The sequence below is a fragment of the Anabrus simplex genome, chromosome 13 (genome assembly GCF_040414725.1).
Source record: "Anabrus simplex isolate iqAnaSimp1 chromosome 13, ASM4041472v1, whole genome shotgun sequence".
NCBI classification, from domain to species: Eukaryota; Metazoa; Arthropoda; class Insecta; order Orthoptera; family Tettigoniidae; genus Anabrus; species Anabrus simplex.
Genome location: NC_090277.1, coordinates 79547147 through 79566939, shown reverse-complemented (window position 1 = coordinate 79566939; position 19793 = coordinate 79547147). Strand labels below are relative to the sequence as shown.

The 19793-nt window shown below is 38.7% G+C and overlaps 1 protein-coding gene across 1 annotated transcript in view; it reads left to right on the top strand.

Moving 5' to 3' along the window:
* Positions 1–19793, top strand: part of obe (obelus) — a 191283-nt gene that overhangs the window by 81122 nt on the left and 90368 nt on the right. The window contains exons 11-15 of the mRNA XM_068230014.1: positions 1599–1799; positions 6537–6729; positions 9335–9447; positions 16541–16789; positions 19195–19415. Of these exons, the coding sequence (XP_068086115.1) occupies positions 1599–1799; positions 6537–6729; positions 9335–9447; positions 16541–16789; positions 19195–19415 (977 nt within the window). The remainder of the gene's footprint in view (positions 1–1598; positions 1800–6536; positions 6730–9334; positions 9448–16540; positions 16790–19194; positions 19416–19793) is intronic.

Genomic DNA, 19793 nt, shown 5'->3' with positions numbered 1-19793 from the left:
CTAGAAAACTAAAAATGAAAAAAATCCTTGCGACAAGAAATGACAAAGAAAATACTAATAGATTGCTTAGAAATAAATTTGTAAACCATTGATCAAGAGGAAATTAATTACGAAGATAATGACTGAAGTAAATTTTGAATGTGTGTATGTTGTGCATTCAGCCCAAAGGCTGGTTTGATCCTCCACAGCTCCACCATTAGCTGTCATAGATTTCCTAGGCATCGCTGAAGATGCGTACTAGGGAAGTGAGGAGTGGAGGTAGTTTCCCCGTTGCTTTCCTCCTTGAGCCAGAAGTTGCTATTACATATCAGTCTGCCAAGCCCATGCACCAACCGACCCTATGAGCAATATTTTCACCCCAATCATAACAGGGACTGACTGCGTAAGGAATGGCATTACTAACATCGCTCATACCTCGCTCACTTGTATATTGCAGAGGTGCCTACTATTGCGGATTTCACCACACAATTATGGAATTACGGTCAAGGAGGAATTTATTACAGGAAAGCTAACATTATCACCAAAAAAAATTTTCTACAGAAAAAAAGAAAAGAAGGAAAAAATGTTCAATTCTTTCGAGCCTTTCTCCTAAATTGCCCTCGATTCAGTGCTTGTGAGTTGCGAATGATACTTATTTGATCGTGACTTGCTATTGCTACCCATAAACATTGTAAAATTAATTGTGAATGAAGGAGCTCAGGTGTTGCTCTTCTCCACTACAAATGCTTCAGTAATGTTGTACTTGCTTTGTTAAGTGTACGTGACAGTTGACAGAAACATTGAGAAATAACTGAGGCCTACATCTGCACTGGAATCGCTTTCTGTTCAGAAGACAAAAAAGTCATCGCAGTGGGAAGGATGCTTCAAGAAAAACTTCACTGAAAAGCAGCTGATGCGTGAGAAACAAGCTACAAAGAATGTTTTATCACAGAACTAACAGCTTGTGTGCAAATGTTGTTGTGTAATATGATATACTTTGGAATAGATTGCTAGAGGGAAAGGAAAAGAGGATGTCATTATCGAGAAGGAAGAAGCGGTTCCATCTGTATCATTTGTTTTCATTTCTTTTCTTCTTAGGTTAACACAATTTTTACATTCAATTATGTTTTGTATTAACCCCTGTTTTCAATTAATTTTATCGCAGTGAGTTGTTTATTGCTCCATATTATGATTTAAATATTGTATATTATACTGTTTTTATTTCTGTCATGTCTCTCTTTTGTTTTTTCATTTGTTCCTTCATTATGTTTTATGGCACATTTTTAGCTTGTATTATGTAAATTACTTCAACCCCCCCCCCCCCCGCCCTTTTCAATGAAGATGGCTCAGACGAGTCAAAACTTGTTTGAATTTGATTACTCCATCTGATGATGGAATTATATGATGTGTTGAATTGTGAGGATACACTTTATTTTACCTTTGTAAAGTAAAAAGTCATTGTTAGTACCAAAAGTCACCGACAGATGGTAGACAAAGACAGCTGTGAGAATTGTTAGCCTGTTTGTAACTCATGACTGAACAAGCTTGCTCTTCATTTTTCAGTAGGGATGGAGTGTCTTAAGGGATTCTGTTCTGTTAATTATTTGTTTATTTTCCAGGTCGGTCAGATGGCATTTCAAGGTATGAAAAAGCTGAACCGTATCCAGTCTGTTGTATTCGATTCGGCTTATCACACCAACGAGAACTTGCTCATCTGTGCCCCAACTGGTGCCGGTAAAACCAACGTGGCCATGTTGACTGTAGTACACACCATCCGCCAGTTCATCGAGAACGACATTATCAAGAAGGATCAGTTCAAGGTAGGATTGCTTTATCGAGGGCCCTTTTAGGTTTTTAAACTGTGCCTTTTTTTTAAAAGTTAACTGGAAATTACAAGTTAAGCATGATTTTATCTACAGTGATTAAAAATTATGCAAATTTCAAAGGTCATATAAAGTCATATTTTGTCCCGTTCAACATTTTATGGTATTTTTTTATGTTATGGTCGTATTTTCCTGTAAATTTTTGTGTTTCTGTCATATTTTTGTCTTACTATTCTGTTTTTGCACCCCTGCTTGCAGTCGTCTCAGACAGATTTTTCACATCTCCTAATTGTTGTCTGTGATTTCTTACAATTACCTTTCATAGAAATATATAATTATGTGAATTAGGAGGGTAAGCTGTATAGAAAGAGATAGATGCGTACAAAGCGACAGAATAGTGATCCTCAATTGAACTCTGATTTGACGAATTTCAAATATGCCCCAATAACATTCTGCGATGTTGAGCGGTCTTTTTCCCGTTACAAGTCAATGTTGCGTGAAAATAGAGATCATTCCTATTTGGAAATTTGAAAATATATGTAATTTGCTATTGTAATTCTTTCCGATCACCCATCAAAATGTGGCATTTATTTCATTCTGTGCAGAGTCGAGTTACCTCTGGATTGAGTAATTAAATAATTTCAAAATGCAATAACAAAATTAATGTTATTGCTTATTTATTATTATTGAACATTCTAGATTTTAAAAGTATATTTTCAATGCAATGTTAATTTAAACAGCGGCAAAATTTTGAAGAATTTGAAAATGTGACCAAAAAACATGTCATATTTTAATACATTTTTAGGTCATAAATGCTTGCATTTTGCTAACAATTTTAGGTCATAAATGTCCGGGCCCTAGTCATGATTTTTCCAGAAATAAATTATGGATTACAAGTTAAAAACTTGATCTTTATACCGTATTGAAACCAAAATTTAAATGATAACGGTTAGGGAGATCCACCAGATCAATACAGCCTTGTATTGGTGATATGGCTGTATTAATAATAATAATAATCGTATGACCTCGGCTACCGTATGCAGACATTTCAAGTTGACACCATCTGGCTGTCTGCTCGTCAATTTCGACGTTCCGTTTTACTCTAGGCCCACTAGATGGCAGACCGAGTAAACTGAAACTCTCTTGGGCGTCTATGGCTGAGATTTAATTAATTTTGTCGGGTAAACACCAAATGTGTCACCAGAGATCTTTTACATGCTGACATCGTACGACATGGAGTGTCGAATGGACTTTTTTCCGCCCTTCAAAAATCCGACTACCTCTGCCGGGTTTAAACCCGCTATCTTGGGATCCGGAGCCTGACACTCTACCACTGATCCACAGAGACAGCTTATGGCTTTATTGATTTAGTGCACCTCCCCAGCCGTTATAATTTAAATTAAAGAGGTAAGTTATAGTTCACATCGAGCATCACAAAAAAAGACACGAGTCTTATTGTGTCCATTTATAATTTTTGTGTATGAGTGTCTTTAAAGGAGGTTTATCTGGTAATGTGTTGCATGTAATGTGACACATTGGTTTTAATATGTTTTTCTTCTTTTCTTGGTTGGGTTGTAAATCAAGCACCTCGACAGGTTTCTGTCTCTCCACCACTATCTTCGTTCCTCCAATACCTCTTCTACTTTTTGTCCTCTCTTCTCTATACTCTCAACACCATATCCGTCCCCCTCTTTCCAGAAAATTAAGAACAATAAATTGTGGCACATATAATATAGGGAGTTCTCCTTGCAATTGAACTAGAGTTAGGCATAAAAGGGCATGATTCAAAACAGCTATGATATGTTTTAACTCCCATGAAAGGAAAGAATATGGCATTACCAAGGTGTACATGTTCATATTACACCACAGACTATATCCAAGGATACAGCCACGGAGTGTTCAAAAATATTAAGGTTTCCTTGTCTCATCTAAAATGCAGTTCTCTTGACTAATGCCTTTTTTCGACCATATCCTTGAATTGTGTGGGAGGTTTGGTTTCTTTTTGATTTTTTTTCCCTGCTTTAAAACAACTCTCACAGCTGTCATCAGCTTTTATATATATATATATATATATACACACAATTTGCTTTACGTCGCACTGACATGGCGACGATAGGATATAAAAGGGCTAGGAGTGGGAAGGAAGCGGCCGTGGCCTTAATTAAGCATTTGCCTGCTGTGAACATAGGAAACCACATAAAACCATCTTCAGGGTTGCTGACATTGGGGCTCGAACCCACTATCTCCCGGATGCAAGCTCACAGCTGCGCGCCCCTGACCACACGGCCAACATCAGCTTCTAATGGTGCTCAGATAGTTACAACTGAAACATTATGATGATAAGATTTTCTTTTGCCAATAGTAGATTAGACAAACCTCGCAACCAGTACAGATCATAACATAGATTTGTTCTTCTGTGTGCCATTCCTAAAGGTATGAAATTATAGCCGTACAGTGAAACCAATAGTAAGCGACCAGTGAGTTTAAAGTAGTAATGCTAATACTATCTATCTGCTGTAATATGCCAATGGCCGTTGCCATGTTGAAACACCGGATTCCATGAGATCTCCGAAGTTAAGCAACATTGGGCATGGTCAAGATGTGGATGGGTTGCCACACGCTCTTGGTGGGGGGTAAGGACATGGAGGAGCGGAAAGGAACTGGCCACACTACCATACGTAAACTCCGGCTCAGGCACGCCTCTGCAGAGGTTTGGACCTGCCTTCGGGCAGAATACACCTTTGCCTTTTATTGTAATATGTGTCTGATTTAAACTCTTGTAGTATTTAAGAGTAATGTATTGACATTGACTTCTTAATCTACCGTGCTGTTAAAGAATATCGGCCCAATAATTCATGAACCTGAGATTGCAATTCACATGCCATCTTTTGAGAATGAAGTCTCGCAAATTGCATGTGGATTTTCAGATGTCCAGAGTCAGGTGTTTATGTAACTAGTTAAATGAAACCAAGCTTCCTAGGTAAAAATTGATCTGTCTTAACACTTCCCTTGCATGTTGATTAATAAACCGCTGAAACCACTCGCAATAAAAAAATGTTCTTCTCTTCGCCCACCAACTTCAACTTCTGAAGGACAGAAAATTTATACGGATAACGATTTAGGTTATTTCCTGCTACTCTGTGCGCTGTGAACACTGATACACCAGTCTGCTTTGTCAATTTCTGCATGGATTTAGACAGACTTTTAAGGAGCTTCTTGGAAACATCAGAAAGTTTCTCTTCTGTTAAAGTTGGTGGTCTACTGATCTTTGAAGCATCCTATATGGCACTGCAACTATGACATTTAATCATTAAATCTCACATGGTTCCGCGTTGAGGTAGAAATGAGTCAGGAAACTGTTTGCAAAATCTTCTTTTCTCTCTGTCCGTGTATTTGTCACCTTCCCGGAAAACCCACACTACTAAAAGCGTACGCTCCTCTGTCGTAATCATCTTAAGTTTCACACGCTATTGACCACCTGCCCCGACCTTCATTTTTAACATCATTGCACTCCGTTCGGCTTGGCCGCAGCCTTGGTAACATACACAGTATTGCCGCCCTGCAAGTTAACTGCAGAGACTCTTTTCTAATACATTATTTATAGCAAGACACAAATTATGAATGATCTCTGTACAACTAAATGAGGGATAATATATTCAGAATATAAATTGTATCCTTAACTCCAAGGCATTGTGTTTTTTCACTCCTTAAATCTCTACTGCCGTCATGCCTAATACCCTCCCTTCCCCCATTATCAACTGCTGTAATCCAAACCAAACCCCATGGCGCAACAGCCCCAAAGGGCCATGCCCTACCAAACAACTGCTGCTCAGTCCAAAGGCATGCAGATTGAGGTGTCGTGTGGTCAGCACAACTAATCCTCTCGATTGTTATTCTTGGCTTTCTAGACCGGGGTCACCGTCTCATAGTCAGATAGCTCCTCAATTGTAATCACATTCGCTGAGTAGATCTCAAACTAGTTCTGAGATACAGGTAAAAATCCCTGACCTGGCCGGGAATCAAACCCGAGGCCTCCGCGTAAGAGGCAGGCGTGCTATCCTTACGCCACGGGGCTGGCATCAACTGCTGTAAACATTTCACAAACTCCCCAGACAAGTCTGCTGCGAGGTGGTAGAGCGGAGCAAGGTGACAGCAGAGCGCTGCTTCCTGTCCTTGTCTGGCCTATGACTTGTTTAATATCTCGTTTCAATTAACCCTTTTTTTCTTTCTCTATTCTTTATTTTGGCAGATTTTCCTTCATAAAGTTCACCATTTTCCCCATTTCCAGCTGACACCAGGTGTGGACAAATATGGTTCCTCTCCATTTTGTTCTGTCTTTCCACCATTCCTTGTTCAACACTGTGTTAACCAAGTTCATCCATTGTAATCTCTGTCTCTCTCACCCTCTCTTCTCTATCATCTCTCCTTCCCTTGCTTGTTTTAACATTCTTTATTTATTCATTTGCTTGATATGTCCAAACCATTTCAAACTGTTTTGCTCCAGATTTTTATTTAGCTTTTGTCATTGTAGTTGTTTGCATATCATCTTACTCTATCCCTGCTTGTCTTTTGTACCATACTCTTCAAAAACTTCATTTCATCTGCCTGTACGTTCTCTCTGTCATTGTCCAGAATTCTGCTGCATATCTCGTTATGGATATGGGGTATAATATTCCTTGTTCATTACTTCTTTAGCCTTGATAAAAAATAACCTATACAAATTTTCCACAACAGATTGTGTACGTGGCTCCCATGAAAGCTCTTGCTTCTGAGATGACCCAGAACTTCAGTAGACGCCTGAGCTGTCTGGGGATCACTGTCAAGGAGCTGACAGGAGACATGCAACTCACCAAGACTGAAATCCTCCAAACGCAGATGCTCGTCACCACCCCAGAGAAGTGGGACGTGGTTACAAGGAAAGGCACAGGTTTGTCTTAAGTTATAATAATTCTTTGAACTGCGAGTTGGGACGTAGAATGCATCCGTGGTCGCAACTGCCTGTAGTAAGAAGCAACTGATCCAGTGGTAATCAACATGGTTGGTGGCGTAGTAGGATTGCTTCCACTTACAGTGAAACCTTGTTAGTGCGTTCCTCATTAATACGTTTTCCCGCTTGGCACATCTTAAATTCGAAGTCCCGATTTTCATCGCATTAAGTCTATGTAAAAATACCTCGCTTATCGTATCGCGAATTTTCCCTGTTACCGCTTAGTACGATGACATTTTTCCTGTGCCTGAAACTGTTATTTGTCATCCCTTGTGAAAGGAACATGATTTACAACTTGGGCAAGAAATAGCCCTTGCTACAGTTGCGTGATAACAGGAAAAGACTTTAAATAGATAAGTTGCACCTTTGTGGAGCCAGCCGTTAGACTCAGGAATGTTCAGTTTTGCTTGCTATTTAGCAGCGAGATTGCTGAATAACACATTGAGCCTGTGTGGGCTTGTATTTCGCATTCCATTCAGAAAGTAGAAATTTATTTTGTGTTGAATGGTACAGTGAAGGGTAGCGAATATTTGTCACCTGATAGCCTACATCTGGATTAGGAACATAATCGTGTGAAGTTGACTAGCGTGGTGCATATTTGTCTTGTGACAGCCTAGTTATGGCTTTTAAAAGAGCCATTTCAGAATGGCGGCCAAAGGTGCAGCCGCACATGGTCGAGTGTAACCTACAATTCATTGCCTAAGATTGTGACCAGAAAATAATGTTTAATAACCCACTGCTCCAAAATAAAAGGCTTCTACTAACATTTTATTTTAGAAAGAGTATGATCTGCAATAATACTTTTGATTTTTTTCCATGCATATGTTTTCATGTTGTTGTCTGGATTTTTCACAATTTTCGGTGCACTATTGTTATTTTATAATCCCCAGCATGAAATATTTTCATATTTGTTCCCTCATGTTTTTAACACATGTTGGATAGTTTTTATTTGTGTATTCAGTGGTACGTTTTCTCGCTTAACATTTTATTTTTATTTTTTATGTAAGTATGAAAATGAACATATAGTAGGATAAACACAATGGTAGATCAGTGCGGGAAGAGAGAGCAGACAAGTACAAACATTTCTGCTGCTGCTGCTGCTGCTGCTACTACTACTACTACTACTACTACTACTACTACTACTACTACTACTACTTTTCAACTCTGATCTAGAATATGTGTTGGGGGAACAGTGCAAGGAAAATCCTAAGAACATAAAAATTGGAACCAAGAATGATCAAACTTAAACTGCTTGGGATTTGCAGACGACCTAGCATTACCAGCTAATAACATTCAAGAAGCCAAAAATCAAATAAATCTTCAAAATATAGCACAAAATAATAGGACTACATATTATTAAAACATAGTGAGATAATGGTAGCAGATCCTGTAGTAATAAACCACATAACAATTTATGTTGGAGAAATTATAACATATAAATTGGACAAGAAACCTACATGTCATGAAAGAACTAATGAAATAAGAGCTCAAACATTAACAAGGTCTGCGTACAATAAAAATTGTGTATCAACCAGAGGTGACATGCGAAAGCAAAACTCTTTAATGTCACTCAGAGAAACAGAATCGACAAAACAAAATCCAAAAAGTAGAGCAAAGAATAGCTAAACCTTCCATAAATAAAAAGTATCAAAATGATGGACAGTGATGGATAGTGCCAAATGACGTGGTGTACAGAGAACTGGTGCCCATCACAGATACTGTACGAAAAAAGAGGATCTCTTTTTTTTGTTACATTATGAGGACACCAGATTACCAAGAAAAAATATAGAGAAGCTCTGGAAGCTGAAGCAACAAGTAGGATGGATTAAGGAAATTGGAGAGATATGGAAGAACTAGAAATAACTCTATATGATTTGCAAAAGTAAACAAAAAATTTAAAGAAACCTAAATCATAGAAATAAGATTTAAACAAAAAATAGGCAAACAACATAGAATGAAAAGGGTATTTGGGGAGATAGTGAGTTCAAACCCCACTGCTGGCAGCCTTGAAGATGGTTTTCCATGGTTTCCCATTTTCACACCAGCCAAATGCTGGGGCTGTACCTTAATTAAGGCCATGGTTGCTTCCTTCCCACTCCTAACCCTTTCCTATCCCATCATCACCATAAGACCTATACTGGTGTGACATAGAGCAGATTAATAAAAAAGGACGAAAAGAGCCTGGTCATCAAAACATGGCAGTGAAAAGGTTAAGAGACCATTGTAATGTTGCTCTTCCATGTGGCCTTCGGCAAGGTATCTGGCCAAACTCCACCACTTTGTCCAGAGATTCTGCTCCCTTATGTGCATTGTGGCCAATGCACTGTTTTTTTTTTTTTTTTGAGGCAGGAAATAGATGACTTCTTCCCAATTTCATTTGGTTTTCTGTTGCGTTTAAGAAATACATTCTTCTCCTATTTTCTTCCTATCTGGTGTAATAATAGTGCATATTTCCACACCATATCTGATTAAAGTTCCTTTATAATCAGATCTGTGATTTTCTTTCAATTTCTTTTCCTTTTTTTTTTTTTTTTTTTTTTTTCAGGTGACGTTGCCCTCACTAATCTGGTGAAGCTGCTGATCATTGATGAAGTGCATCTCTTGCACGGTGACAGAGGGCCTGTAGTGGAAGCTCTCGTGGCAAGAACTCTCAGACTGGTGAGTAGACTTATAGGCAACTAATGAAACCAAAAGGTAGAGTTGTGAGAGGCTACCAGACAGCTGAAAATGTACTGAATCAATACTTCTCATCAAGAAGTGATAAAGTTAATCTGTTGTCACATATTTATAAGCTTCTGACCAAGATTTTTACTAACTTCTTTGCAAATTTGGACTTTCTAAGATGGCTTTTCGGCTATTGACCCCCATCCAAATAATTTGCCTTCTTCTTGTGAAAACCATTGAATTGAATAATGTAGGAATTATCTATCCTTTATCGACTATCGTAAAGCTTTTGATTTAGTGGAAATATGGGCAGTCGTAAAGGCTGTCAAAGATGCAAGGATAAACTCCAAATATGCTGGCCCCATGCTCTAGGGATAGCTTGCCTGCTTCTTATCCGGTGGCCCCAGGTTCGATTCTTGTTGAGGTCAGGCATTTTTACCTTGATCTGAGGGCTGCTTCAAGGTCCACTCAACCTTTGTGATGACAATTTAGGAGCTCTCTGACGATGAGATAGCGGCCCTCATCTAGAAAGCTAACCATAACAACAGACGTGTTGATCATCCTGTACTTCGTGGGCTGAGAAGCGGTCTCTTGGTAGTTCAAGGCCATCAGGGCTGTTGTGCTATGGGGTTTGTTTTTGGACTCGAAATACATAAGGCTTTTGAAAGGCATCTACGAGCAGACTGCAGCGATGATCAGAGCGGCTGAACATTTGATAAGTAGGCAGAGGGGTTCAACAAAGGGATAATATCTCTCTTAAGCTGTTCACTCTTGTATTGGAAGGATTGTTCAAAACTTGTCATTGGGAGAGGAAGGGAATCAAAATCAATGGCTTGAACTTAAATCATCTTCAATTTCCTATTGATATCGTAATCATCATCATCATCATCATCAATTCCCCCTATCCAGCTGACACTGATTGGGGGTAAATATGGTTCCTCTCCACTTCGTCCCGTCTCTCCGCCATTCCTCATACAACACTGTGTCCAGCTTCTGTTGTCCAATGCTGTTCTTCACCGAATCCATCCATTGTAATCTTGGTCTTCATCGTCCTCTCTTCCCTGACATCTGTCTTTCAAGTGGTTGTCTTGTAACCACAAAGACGCACGTGCGAGATGCTGTCAGTTGTGTACACTATTTTATTTAAAAATTATATACACATTATACACACACATTATCAACCGCCATCTTGGCAAACATTTGACTGCTACAGTAACATGTCAACCGATTACCAATACAGCAGAATCACGACATGAGTACACGAGTTTCACTAGCAACTCTCGCTAACAACTCAGCTCTTAACTCCCAAGGCTGCTTTTTTATATACCTTGCCTGGCCAGGCTTCTAGAAAAGTATGACACAACATGTTTTCTCGTAATTTCTAGAGTCTCCAATAACCTATTTACAATGAATGGTATATTCCGTACAGCTCTAGTGACAAGATGCGTTGTTCTGGACTATTACCCTGTGTTGCACAACATTACACTCGATTTATACATCATATTTACAGGTAATAATAAATTATATACTATTAATATTACATGTTCTTAGATTAAATAAACTCATATTAATATACATACAGCAGCTGTTTCGTGACATAACCTCACGTTTTGTTATGACCATGATTTAAACCAAATAAAGTCTGTACATACCTATGTAAATAATGAAGAAGAAGAAGAAGAAGAAGAAGAAGAAAAAGTTTGATATTTTAATAATTTACCCATCTGTTAGAGAATTGTTTCGAGTTATACTAATCCATTACACTTGCATCAGTCTATGCCATATTTCTTCTTCCATCCGCTCGACATGTCCAAACCACCTCAATCTGTTCTGTTCCAATTTGTCATTTATTTTTTTTGCACATTTAGCTCTTTCCGTACATCTTAATTTCTTACTCCATCCCTGCTTGTCTTCTGTATCATAGTCCCAGCTCCATGGCTAAATGGTTGACGTGCTGGCCTTTGGTCACAGGGGTTCCAGGTTCGATTCCCAGTATGGCCGGGAATTTAAACCATCATTGGTTAATTCCGCTGGCACGGGGGCTGGATGTATGTATCCTCTTCATCATCTTTCATCCTCATCACGATGCACAGGTCGCCTATGGGTGTCAGATCAAAAGACCTGGACCTGGTGAGCCGAACTTGTCGTCGGAAGCACCAACAAGGGGAGGCTATGGCACATGTATGACCAATTTGATCCATCTCTGGTACACGTATATGGCATGACCAGAAGCATAGCAGGTGCAAGTAGTAAAGCGCAACTCTCAGCCGTTTCCGAGTAAGAAATTAATGAAAAATTGCAGTGCGTTTATGTGCAAGTTATGTTCGCGAAAAAGACAACAAGCTCATGGTGCAGCGGCAAGAGCTCAGCTTCGTAAATGCGGGATCGATAAATCTAATTCCGCCGATGGATGACTTTTTTTTCAAATATTTGACCTCTCTCACAAATTAAGGAGTCTTCAATAATGTTCAGTTTCAAATCAATTCCAATAAAAAAAATTTCATGCGAAAAGGGTTCTGAAAAAATCGTACAGGAGCTGTTTGAAAAATTAATATATTCCCAGTATTCTGTACAGCTTATTCTACCCTATTTTTGTAATTCACTATTGTGCTGTTCGCAACAAATTACTGCACGAACTAGGATGATGTTGGTCAGAAGTAGGGGAAACAATCATTATTGCGGCATCTTGTGCAAGTGATAAATACTGTATTTTTGCATTCGCCAGGTCTTTCAAATACATCTATCGCAAAGCAAACTTTGTTGACGTTCATGAACGATGTCCTGTCATCGCACAATTTGGCCGCAAACCACGCGTATTTTAACATGTTGCAGAATATTGGTGCCAACAACTGATGGCATACCAGAGATTGCATTTTTATACAATTTTTTGTGGTTGTGAAAGTTTTTGAAGACACCTTTATTTGTGAGAGATGTGAAATATTTGAAAAAAACGTCCATCGACAGGATTCGATCCAGCAATCCCGCGCTTACGAAGTGCCGAGAGCTCGTTGTCTTTTTCGTAAACATAGCCTGCACATAAGCGCACTGCATTTCTTCATTAATTTATTTCTCAGAAACGTCTGAAAATTGCACCTTACTACTTGCACCTGTCATACCATGTTCATGCCCTACATGTGTACCTAAGATGGATCGAATTGGTCACCCATGCACCATAGCCTCCCCTTGTAAAAGCCATACGCCATTCCATTCTGTATCATACTCCTCAGGAATTTCTTTCGAGCTGTCTGTACTCTGCTCTCATCCCTAACTACAGATCATTCACGATTGATATGTGGCTTACATAAAATCAGCTTCATGGTCCGTATCACACTTCAATAGATTCACAATTAAGTATTTATTTATTTTCCACCTAGTCAATACAATGATTGCTTAAGGCAATTTTTAATGGTCAAAAGTGGTACATGTTTCGTATATTATCAACATCTTCAGCCACATAACACTGTTTAGATGAAAAATATATAAAATTGACAAAGTAATGCTTTAGAGGAAGTGTCCTTAAAAATTTCGACGAGGAGGAATGAAACCTTCAACAGCCTGTCAATCACAGAAGATGCTATGCAACTGATGTTCCGCTTGAGCTTCCCAGTGTAACTTTTTGATGATTACTGATAAATATAATCAATAAATAAAAATATATAAATAAAATTACTCCAAAACTTAATAAAATTAATAAGCATAATTAACTGAAATGTCCGTAGTATGGGTGCCAGAGTTCACTAGAATGGATCCCTCGAATTTAGATAAGAGCATGATAAACTGTATATCCCAGGGCGTGTACATAATGCTGCGTACTGGTACATCTGCTGCAGGCCTTACCTAACCTTCTGAAAACGACTAATTGGGTAGGAACTGCACCTAGGTTCATCAATAACACTGATTCTATAATAGCTAACTATATTCTTACAAATTCCGTGCATGAGCACCTCGTCAACATACAACATTATACATATAATACACACATAAAATATTGCTGGAAGACTCCATATTTACAACAACAATAATAATAATGAAAATCTTGGGAAAACAAAAGCGAGAACTAAGCTACCATTTGTAGATAGTTCGATGAACAATGTACATGTATGAAGATAAATACCCTTCACTGTCTCTATATCAATTCGACTTACCGATTCTCATAATCGGCAGTTATCACATCACACAGATACTGTACCTTGTACTACTGTGTTCACATATTTTAACACATGTTGTAAAGATATATACACACGTCTCTCGATCCTCAACATAAATTATGGAAAGTCTGAGATAGCTTTCACCAACATATAATGCTAGGCCGCCACAAGTGCTACAATACTTAATCCGCAAGCACTCTCCACAGTCAGCCACTTTCCACGAACGTTTGAAGTCCAGTCCATTGCAGCCGTGCCACTCCAGTACCGTGTATAGCACCACTTCCTTCCCGTACAGTGTCAGTTGTCATTCCTTCATACAGTGTTACTGCTTGTAGTTATCTTCCTTCTCGTTCCTTTACAATCACCTTTACAATCACCCTTACAATCACCCCTGTTGCCGCCGTATGATCAACCTTTATAGACATCAACGTCCCCCTCCTCTCAGATGATACGTCTGGATTGGTGCTTGCCAGCCAATCATGAGTGAACCTCTTGTCAAGACCTAGCTCCCAAGAGATAAACAAACTCTGGGGTTTGCCTCAGATGAGTCAACGAAGTTCCCTAATACAACAACAAGCTCATCTCATCAGGCTGGGATATATACATGACTCATGAATTTCCCGACACAAGTACATCACAACAAACACTGGGGTAGCCATATGACTCAACCAAATTACCAGAGTTCTTAAAGCAATGTTTTCCCACTTGTGCAAAACAAATTACTCATACCTACATATGTGGATATCTTCCAGCTTACCAATATAAATGGCAAAATATACAAATGAAATAATAATAATAATAATAATAATAATAATAATAATAATAATAATAATAATAATAATAATAAATCGAATACTGACAATAATATCTCGAACTTCTACATATAATTCGGGGGGTGTGATATATGTACTATCACACCAGCATTGCAGTTTTTGCATATTTAGCTATGAACCTCTTGTAAGGGTGGATGGCAAGATATCAATTTGCATTGTTCAATTATGGAATGTTTCGATGGGTTTGGAGTTGAGGATCTCTACTGATTATTTTGAATACACAGACTAGGGCACCTGATTGACGCATATTGGCAGTGCAGTTCCAGCCAGCAGAGAGAGCCAATACTTTGGAGTGGAGTTTAGAGTGACAGAAATCAAACGCACAGGGGTGTATCATGGGGGACAGTTAAGCCAAACAGGTGCACATTATTATGCATATAAGGTGTAACCTATCCTTGCGCAGTTAACATAACACAGTTAAATGGAAAGAACATTAAAACATGAAAATCACTTTAAAAGGGTCGAAAACATCTCAATGTAAATATTTTAAAAAATAGCTAATGGAACACAACAACTACAGATAGGATAAGGGAAGCGACATGGAATCCTGCGAGGTAGTGAAACGTATCCTTTTTACGAAATAAATTATCGAAAAGGTAATTTCCTTAGTCATCAAACATATTTCTTAAAATAACAACATATTCAAAAAGTTAAAAGATGGAATAAACTCAAGTAACATAATAAAAACATTAAAGGTTCTTTGCTATACCTGGACACATATGCTACGCACTAAGAAAATTTTAAGATACCGGTGCCATGGCACCCCATGACAAAAATAGCAAAAACCTACTCAGACGATGCATGTCCATGAAAATAAGAGCAAGGCACATTCTGTACAATGCATGAGTGATTATAAAATATTACACAAACCAAGTGGTAAAGAGAATAAAGCTACGTATTTAATCAAAACACTTCGGATAATGAGGATTAATTCCTTTATACTAGCAAGGTGAAACTGAACTACTGGATGGCACACCTAATGGAAGATTACAATCTAATACGAGAAAAGATTAGGAAAAGGGTTGTGCCTCCAACAAAGATGCAAATGATGTTAGCTGAAAAGCTAAGTCATTGTGACGTTAAAAATTAGCGGTGAACGTGTGACCCACGGGCAAACTTCTGCAAAGTTAAGGAATGTTTTACATTAAAATTCAAATGAAGTTACAACCAAACCTGTAAGAAGGAATAGTGCTTACCGTGAGAGCCAGGTTTCCGAGCGTTCAGCTCGGTCCGAGCATGACCACGCACTAAGATGGTCAAGCAGACAAGACACCCGGCGCTTCGTCGCTCTCACCGAAGGAGTGGTCAAGTTCGAGAAACAGGAAATGGTGCAGTCACAAAAGGAAACCATTCTGAATGCAGAATTCATCTTCGGATCCAACATTCACCCATTAATAACACTATTATTCTAACCAGTGAAACTCTTCTTTCTTGCTGACGTGAGAATTAAATGTTCTAGAAAAGTTCAATGTTGTGAAACAGGAAACACACTTCCAAAACTGCACGTGCTGGTATAGGATGTCGGAAAATAATTTGACAAAATATGGAAATTTTGAAATCCACATATTAAATGATAATATTGATAAGAGATTTTAAAACAATTCAAAATGTTGTGGATGAGTCGAGGTTTGTGAAATAGAAACAAATCTTCAAAGTCCGAAAATTCAATTCAACAGATAAAATTACCGGGCGAGTTGGCTGTGCGGGAGATAGTGGGTTCGAACCCCTCTTTCGGCAGCCCTGAAGATGGTTTTCCATGGTTTCCGCATTTTCACACCAGGCAAATGCCAGGGCTGTACATTAATTAAGGCCACGGCCACTTTCTTCACACTCCTAGGCCGTTCCTGTCCAATCGTCTCCATAAGACCTATCTGTGTCGGTGCAACGTAAAAGCCAGTTGCAAAAACAGATAAAATTTTGTACAAGAGAGAAATAAAGGTTTATACAATCAAATGAGAAATTCCCACGGCTGTCTTCCTACTGTTGCACAAAGTATGGTGAATGGTAACACTAATAGGAGGATTATATTGACAAAAGTTACTGTGTATAATAATTATTGAATGCTGACATCTGCTGACACTCATTAATTTTTCCTTCACTTCCCAGGTAGAATCTTCTCAGAGTATGATTCGTATCGTAGGACTGTCGGCTACGTTACCCAACTACCTAGATGTGGCTAGATTTCTCCGCGTGAATCCCTTCAAAGGACTGTTCTTCTTTGATTCCCGTTTCCGGCCCGTTCCTCTGAGTTCCTGTTTCGTTGGAGTGAAGGCTGTCAAGCCGCTGCAACAGATGAATGAGATGGACCAGGTGTGCTACACCAAAGTGATAGACCTCGTGCAGAAAGGACACCAGGTTAGTAATTGTTTATTTTAAAGAGTTAATAAACAGGCCTATCAGAATTATCTCCTGCCCATCATGACTGGTGACAATACTTACTCCCATTGATTTCAGTAGTGCATTTGACATTATAAATATCCAGGCACTATTAAACAAGATGAAATTTTACTACTTCACTCAATGAATTATTAATTTTGTTTCATCGTACCTCAAAAATTGCACGCAATGGATTGTAACCCTTGATAAAACCTCTCACTGGCTAACCAGGAAAGCAGGCACCCTGCAGGGCAGTGTTTCGGGCCTTTTGCTCTTTATTTTGTACATAAACGACATTTCATCTAATTTGAGGAATTGTAGCTACCATCTTTATGCGGACGACGTACATGACAGACACCAATGCTGACCTTCAGCAACTTAATGCTTACTTCTTGAAAAATTCCCTCCTCCTTAACCCTTCCAAGACTCAGGCAGTCATTATTGGCTATCAAAAATTGTTGACCACACTACAATATCAAACTATTTCACCAGTTATACTGAATGGCAGAGTTATTCCATTCAACCAAACTGTTGGAGTGACAACGAAAGAAACTTTAAATTGGACTGAATATATTAAAATTGTTTGTAAAAAAATATATTTTTTCGCTAGTTCATTCTCTTAAAAGAAACAGCAATATTTTGCATTGTAATGTGAATGTCAAACTCCTGTTTGCTGATCCTCTATATATAACAATTCATTTGTTGTGACGGGTTCTGGGCTTTGGAATTCCCTGCCTGTCATTGTCTGAAATGCCACCTCATTACTTAAATTTAAGACTGCCTGCCGAGACTACCTGCTGATTGCAGCTGACTTATTTGTATGACTGGATGAGTGAGTGACTGTTAGTTAGAAAAGTGTAATATATTATTTGTGTAGTTCATTATTTACTATATATTATTATGTACTCTTAAGCCCTGCTCCCAATGATGTATCACTACAGTGGTTAAGTGTAAGAGAGGGCCAAGAGCCCTAACTTCTCCACCTACAAAGGCATAATAAATAAATAAATAAATATAGTCTGGAGAGTTGCATCATACAAAAGAGAAGTAAGACAACTGCAAGCTTGTGAAATGAAGTTCGTTATATCAGCTGTACAGAAAACGAGGACGGACAGAATCAGGAAAGATCCGATACGAAAAGACCTGCAGGTCAGCGTGACCATGGAAGAAAGGCTGAGTGTTGCTAGGTTTAAGTGGCTAGGACACGTTAAGCGGATGCAGATGACTCAAACTCCAAAGAAGTATTTTGAGGAGATTGTTCCACTACGAAGACCTATTGGACGCCCTAGAAAAAGGTGGTTCGACCAGGTAAGAGAAGACGTAGAGAAGAGAGGAGAAACATGGAATGTCCTAGAGAGAAAAGAAGCATACCAAAGCCATAATAAATGGAGGCACATCCTACCGGGCTCACTGGAAGGAATTCATGATGATGATGATGATGATGATGATGATGACTTCAATTTCCCCAGATGTTGTTGGAAGAAAATCTGTTTGACACTCCACGTTGTACAATGTTGGCATGCAAGTGATCTCTGGTGGCACATTTGGTGCTTAACCAATAAAATTAATTAAAACTCAGCCATAGATCACCCCAAAAAAAATCCAATTTTTTTCAGTTTTACATCTTATTGTTTTTCCATTTTATTCCATTCATTGTTTTAATATATGGCTGAAGAAGGCCTACTGTAAATATTGGCCAAAACTTGTACCTTTTTAAAGTGTTTTTAATATATATTGAATTGTATTGACTAAGGTGGATTGTTAATTTTTCTCCTTTTTTAAAGGGAATTTTGTGTATTAACTTCTGTAGTGTTTAGTCGTGTTGTATTGCACACCACTATACGCAGAAGCTCGGCAACTATATTTCCCTCCTTTCCCACATATTAAAAATTGAGGAGAAAATAATTAAGGACTACAGTAATTGAACCACAACTAGAGATGAGCAGTATGGTTTTCAAGAGAACAGATCAACAGCAGACCTAATTTGTACTGGCAGAATGCTCGTGGGAAAAAGGAAGAGAGATTATTTTTGTCGTTCTTTATATTGAAAAGGCTTATGATAGTGTGTCAGTATGGGTATACTAAGCGTCGGGTAGCGTTATAGGAGAGACACTTTTTATTGTAGGTGTTCTTGCTCAGTTGGTATGCCAGTTCTAGCTTGTTAAATTGACTTAATAATGCTACTCCTTCCGAGAGATTGGGTTCCTGCCATCGTGCCATGTACTTAAACCTGCTCCAGGTGCAGTGTACAAGGAGATCCACTGATGTTCATGATGTATTGTGTTTTCTCAAGTGAAATGTGTAGCCATAACTTTGCTGCTTGTTGTCTGAGAGCATTGAGGTTTTTTTCACTGAGGTTTCTGTTCTCTGATTTCTTGTATTAGGTAATGGTGTTTGTTCACACGCGGAATGCCACAGCCCGCACGGCAACCGTGCTCAAGGAGATGGCCCTCCAGAAGAATCAGCTTCAGCTGTTTGAACCGCAGGACACCAGTATGCTCGGACTGGCACGCAAAGCTATGGCCAAGTCTCATAACAAACAGCTGGGAGAACTCTTCAACTATGGCTTTGCTATCCACCATGCTGGCATGCTCCGATCTGACAGGTAACGGGTTGATCTTGCTACCATAACTAATTTTGTGTTTGTACATATACTCTGAAGGTTACCATATCTAAATTGACCTTTTGGCTAATTTTCACTCTATCTGGTGATTGTGCTCTGAAACATAGACATCCAGCCAATCTCAAGCCGTCATTCATATAGATTTATATTGGTTGTGCGGATCTCGAAATCTTTTGCCAACTATATTGTATACATTCACCATTTGGGTAAGCTACCTCACTTGGCGTGTGTGGTATCTCTTGCATTTTGTATTTTCTTCCGTAACTTCTGTTTTTTCATATTGTTATATCTAGTCTTTATCTTTCTAGTATAGTACAGTATAATGTAGTTTACAATTTGGCATGGTACATATTAGTAAAA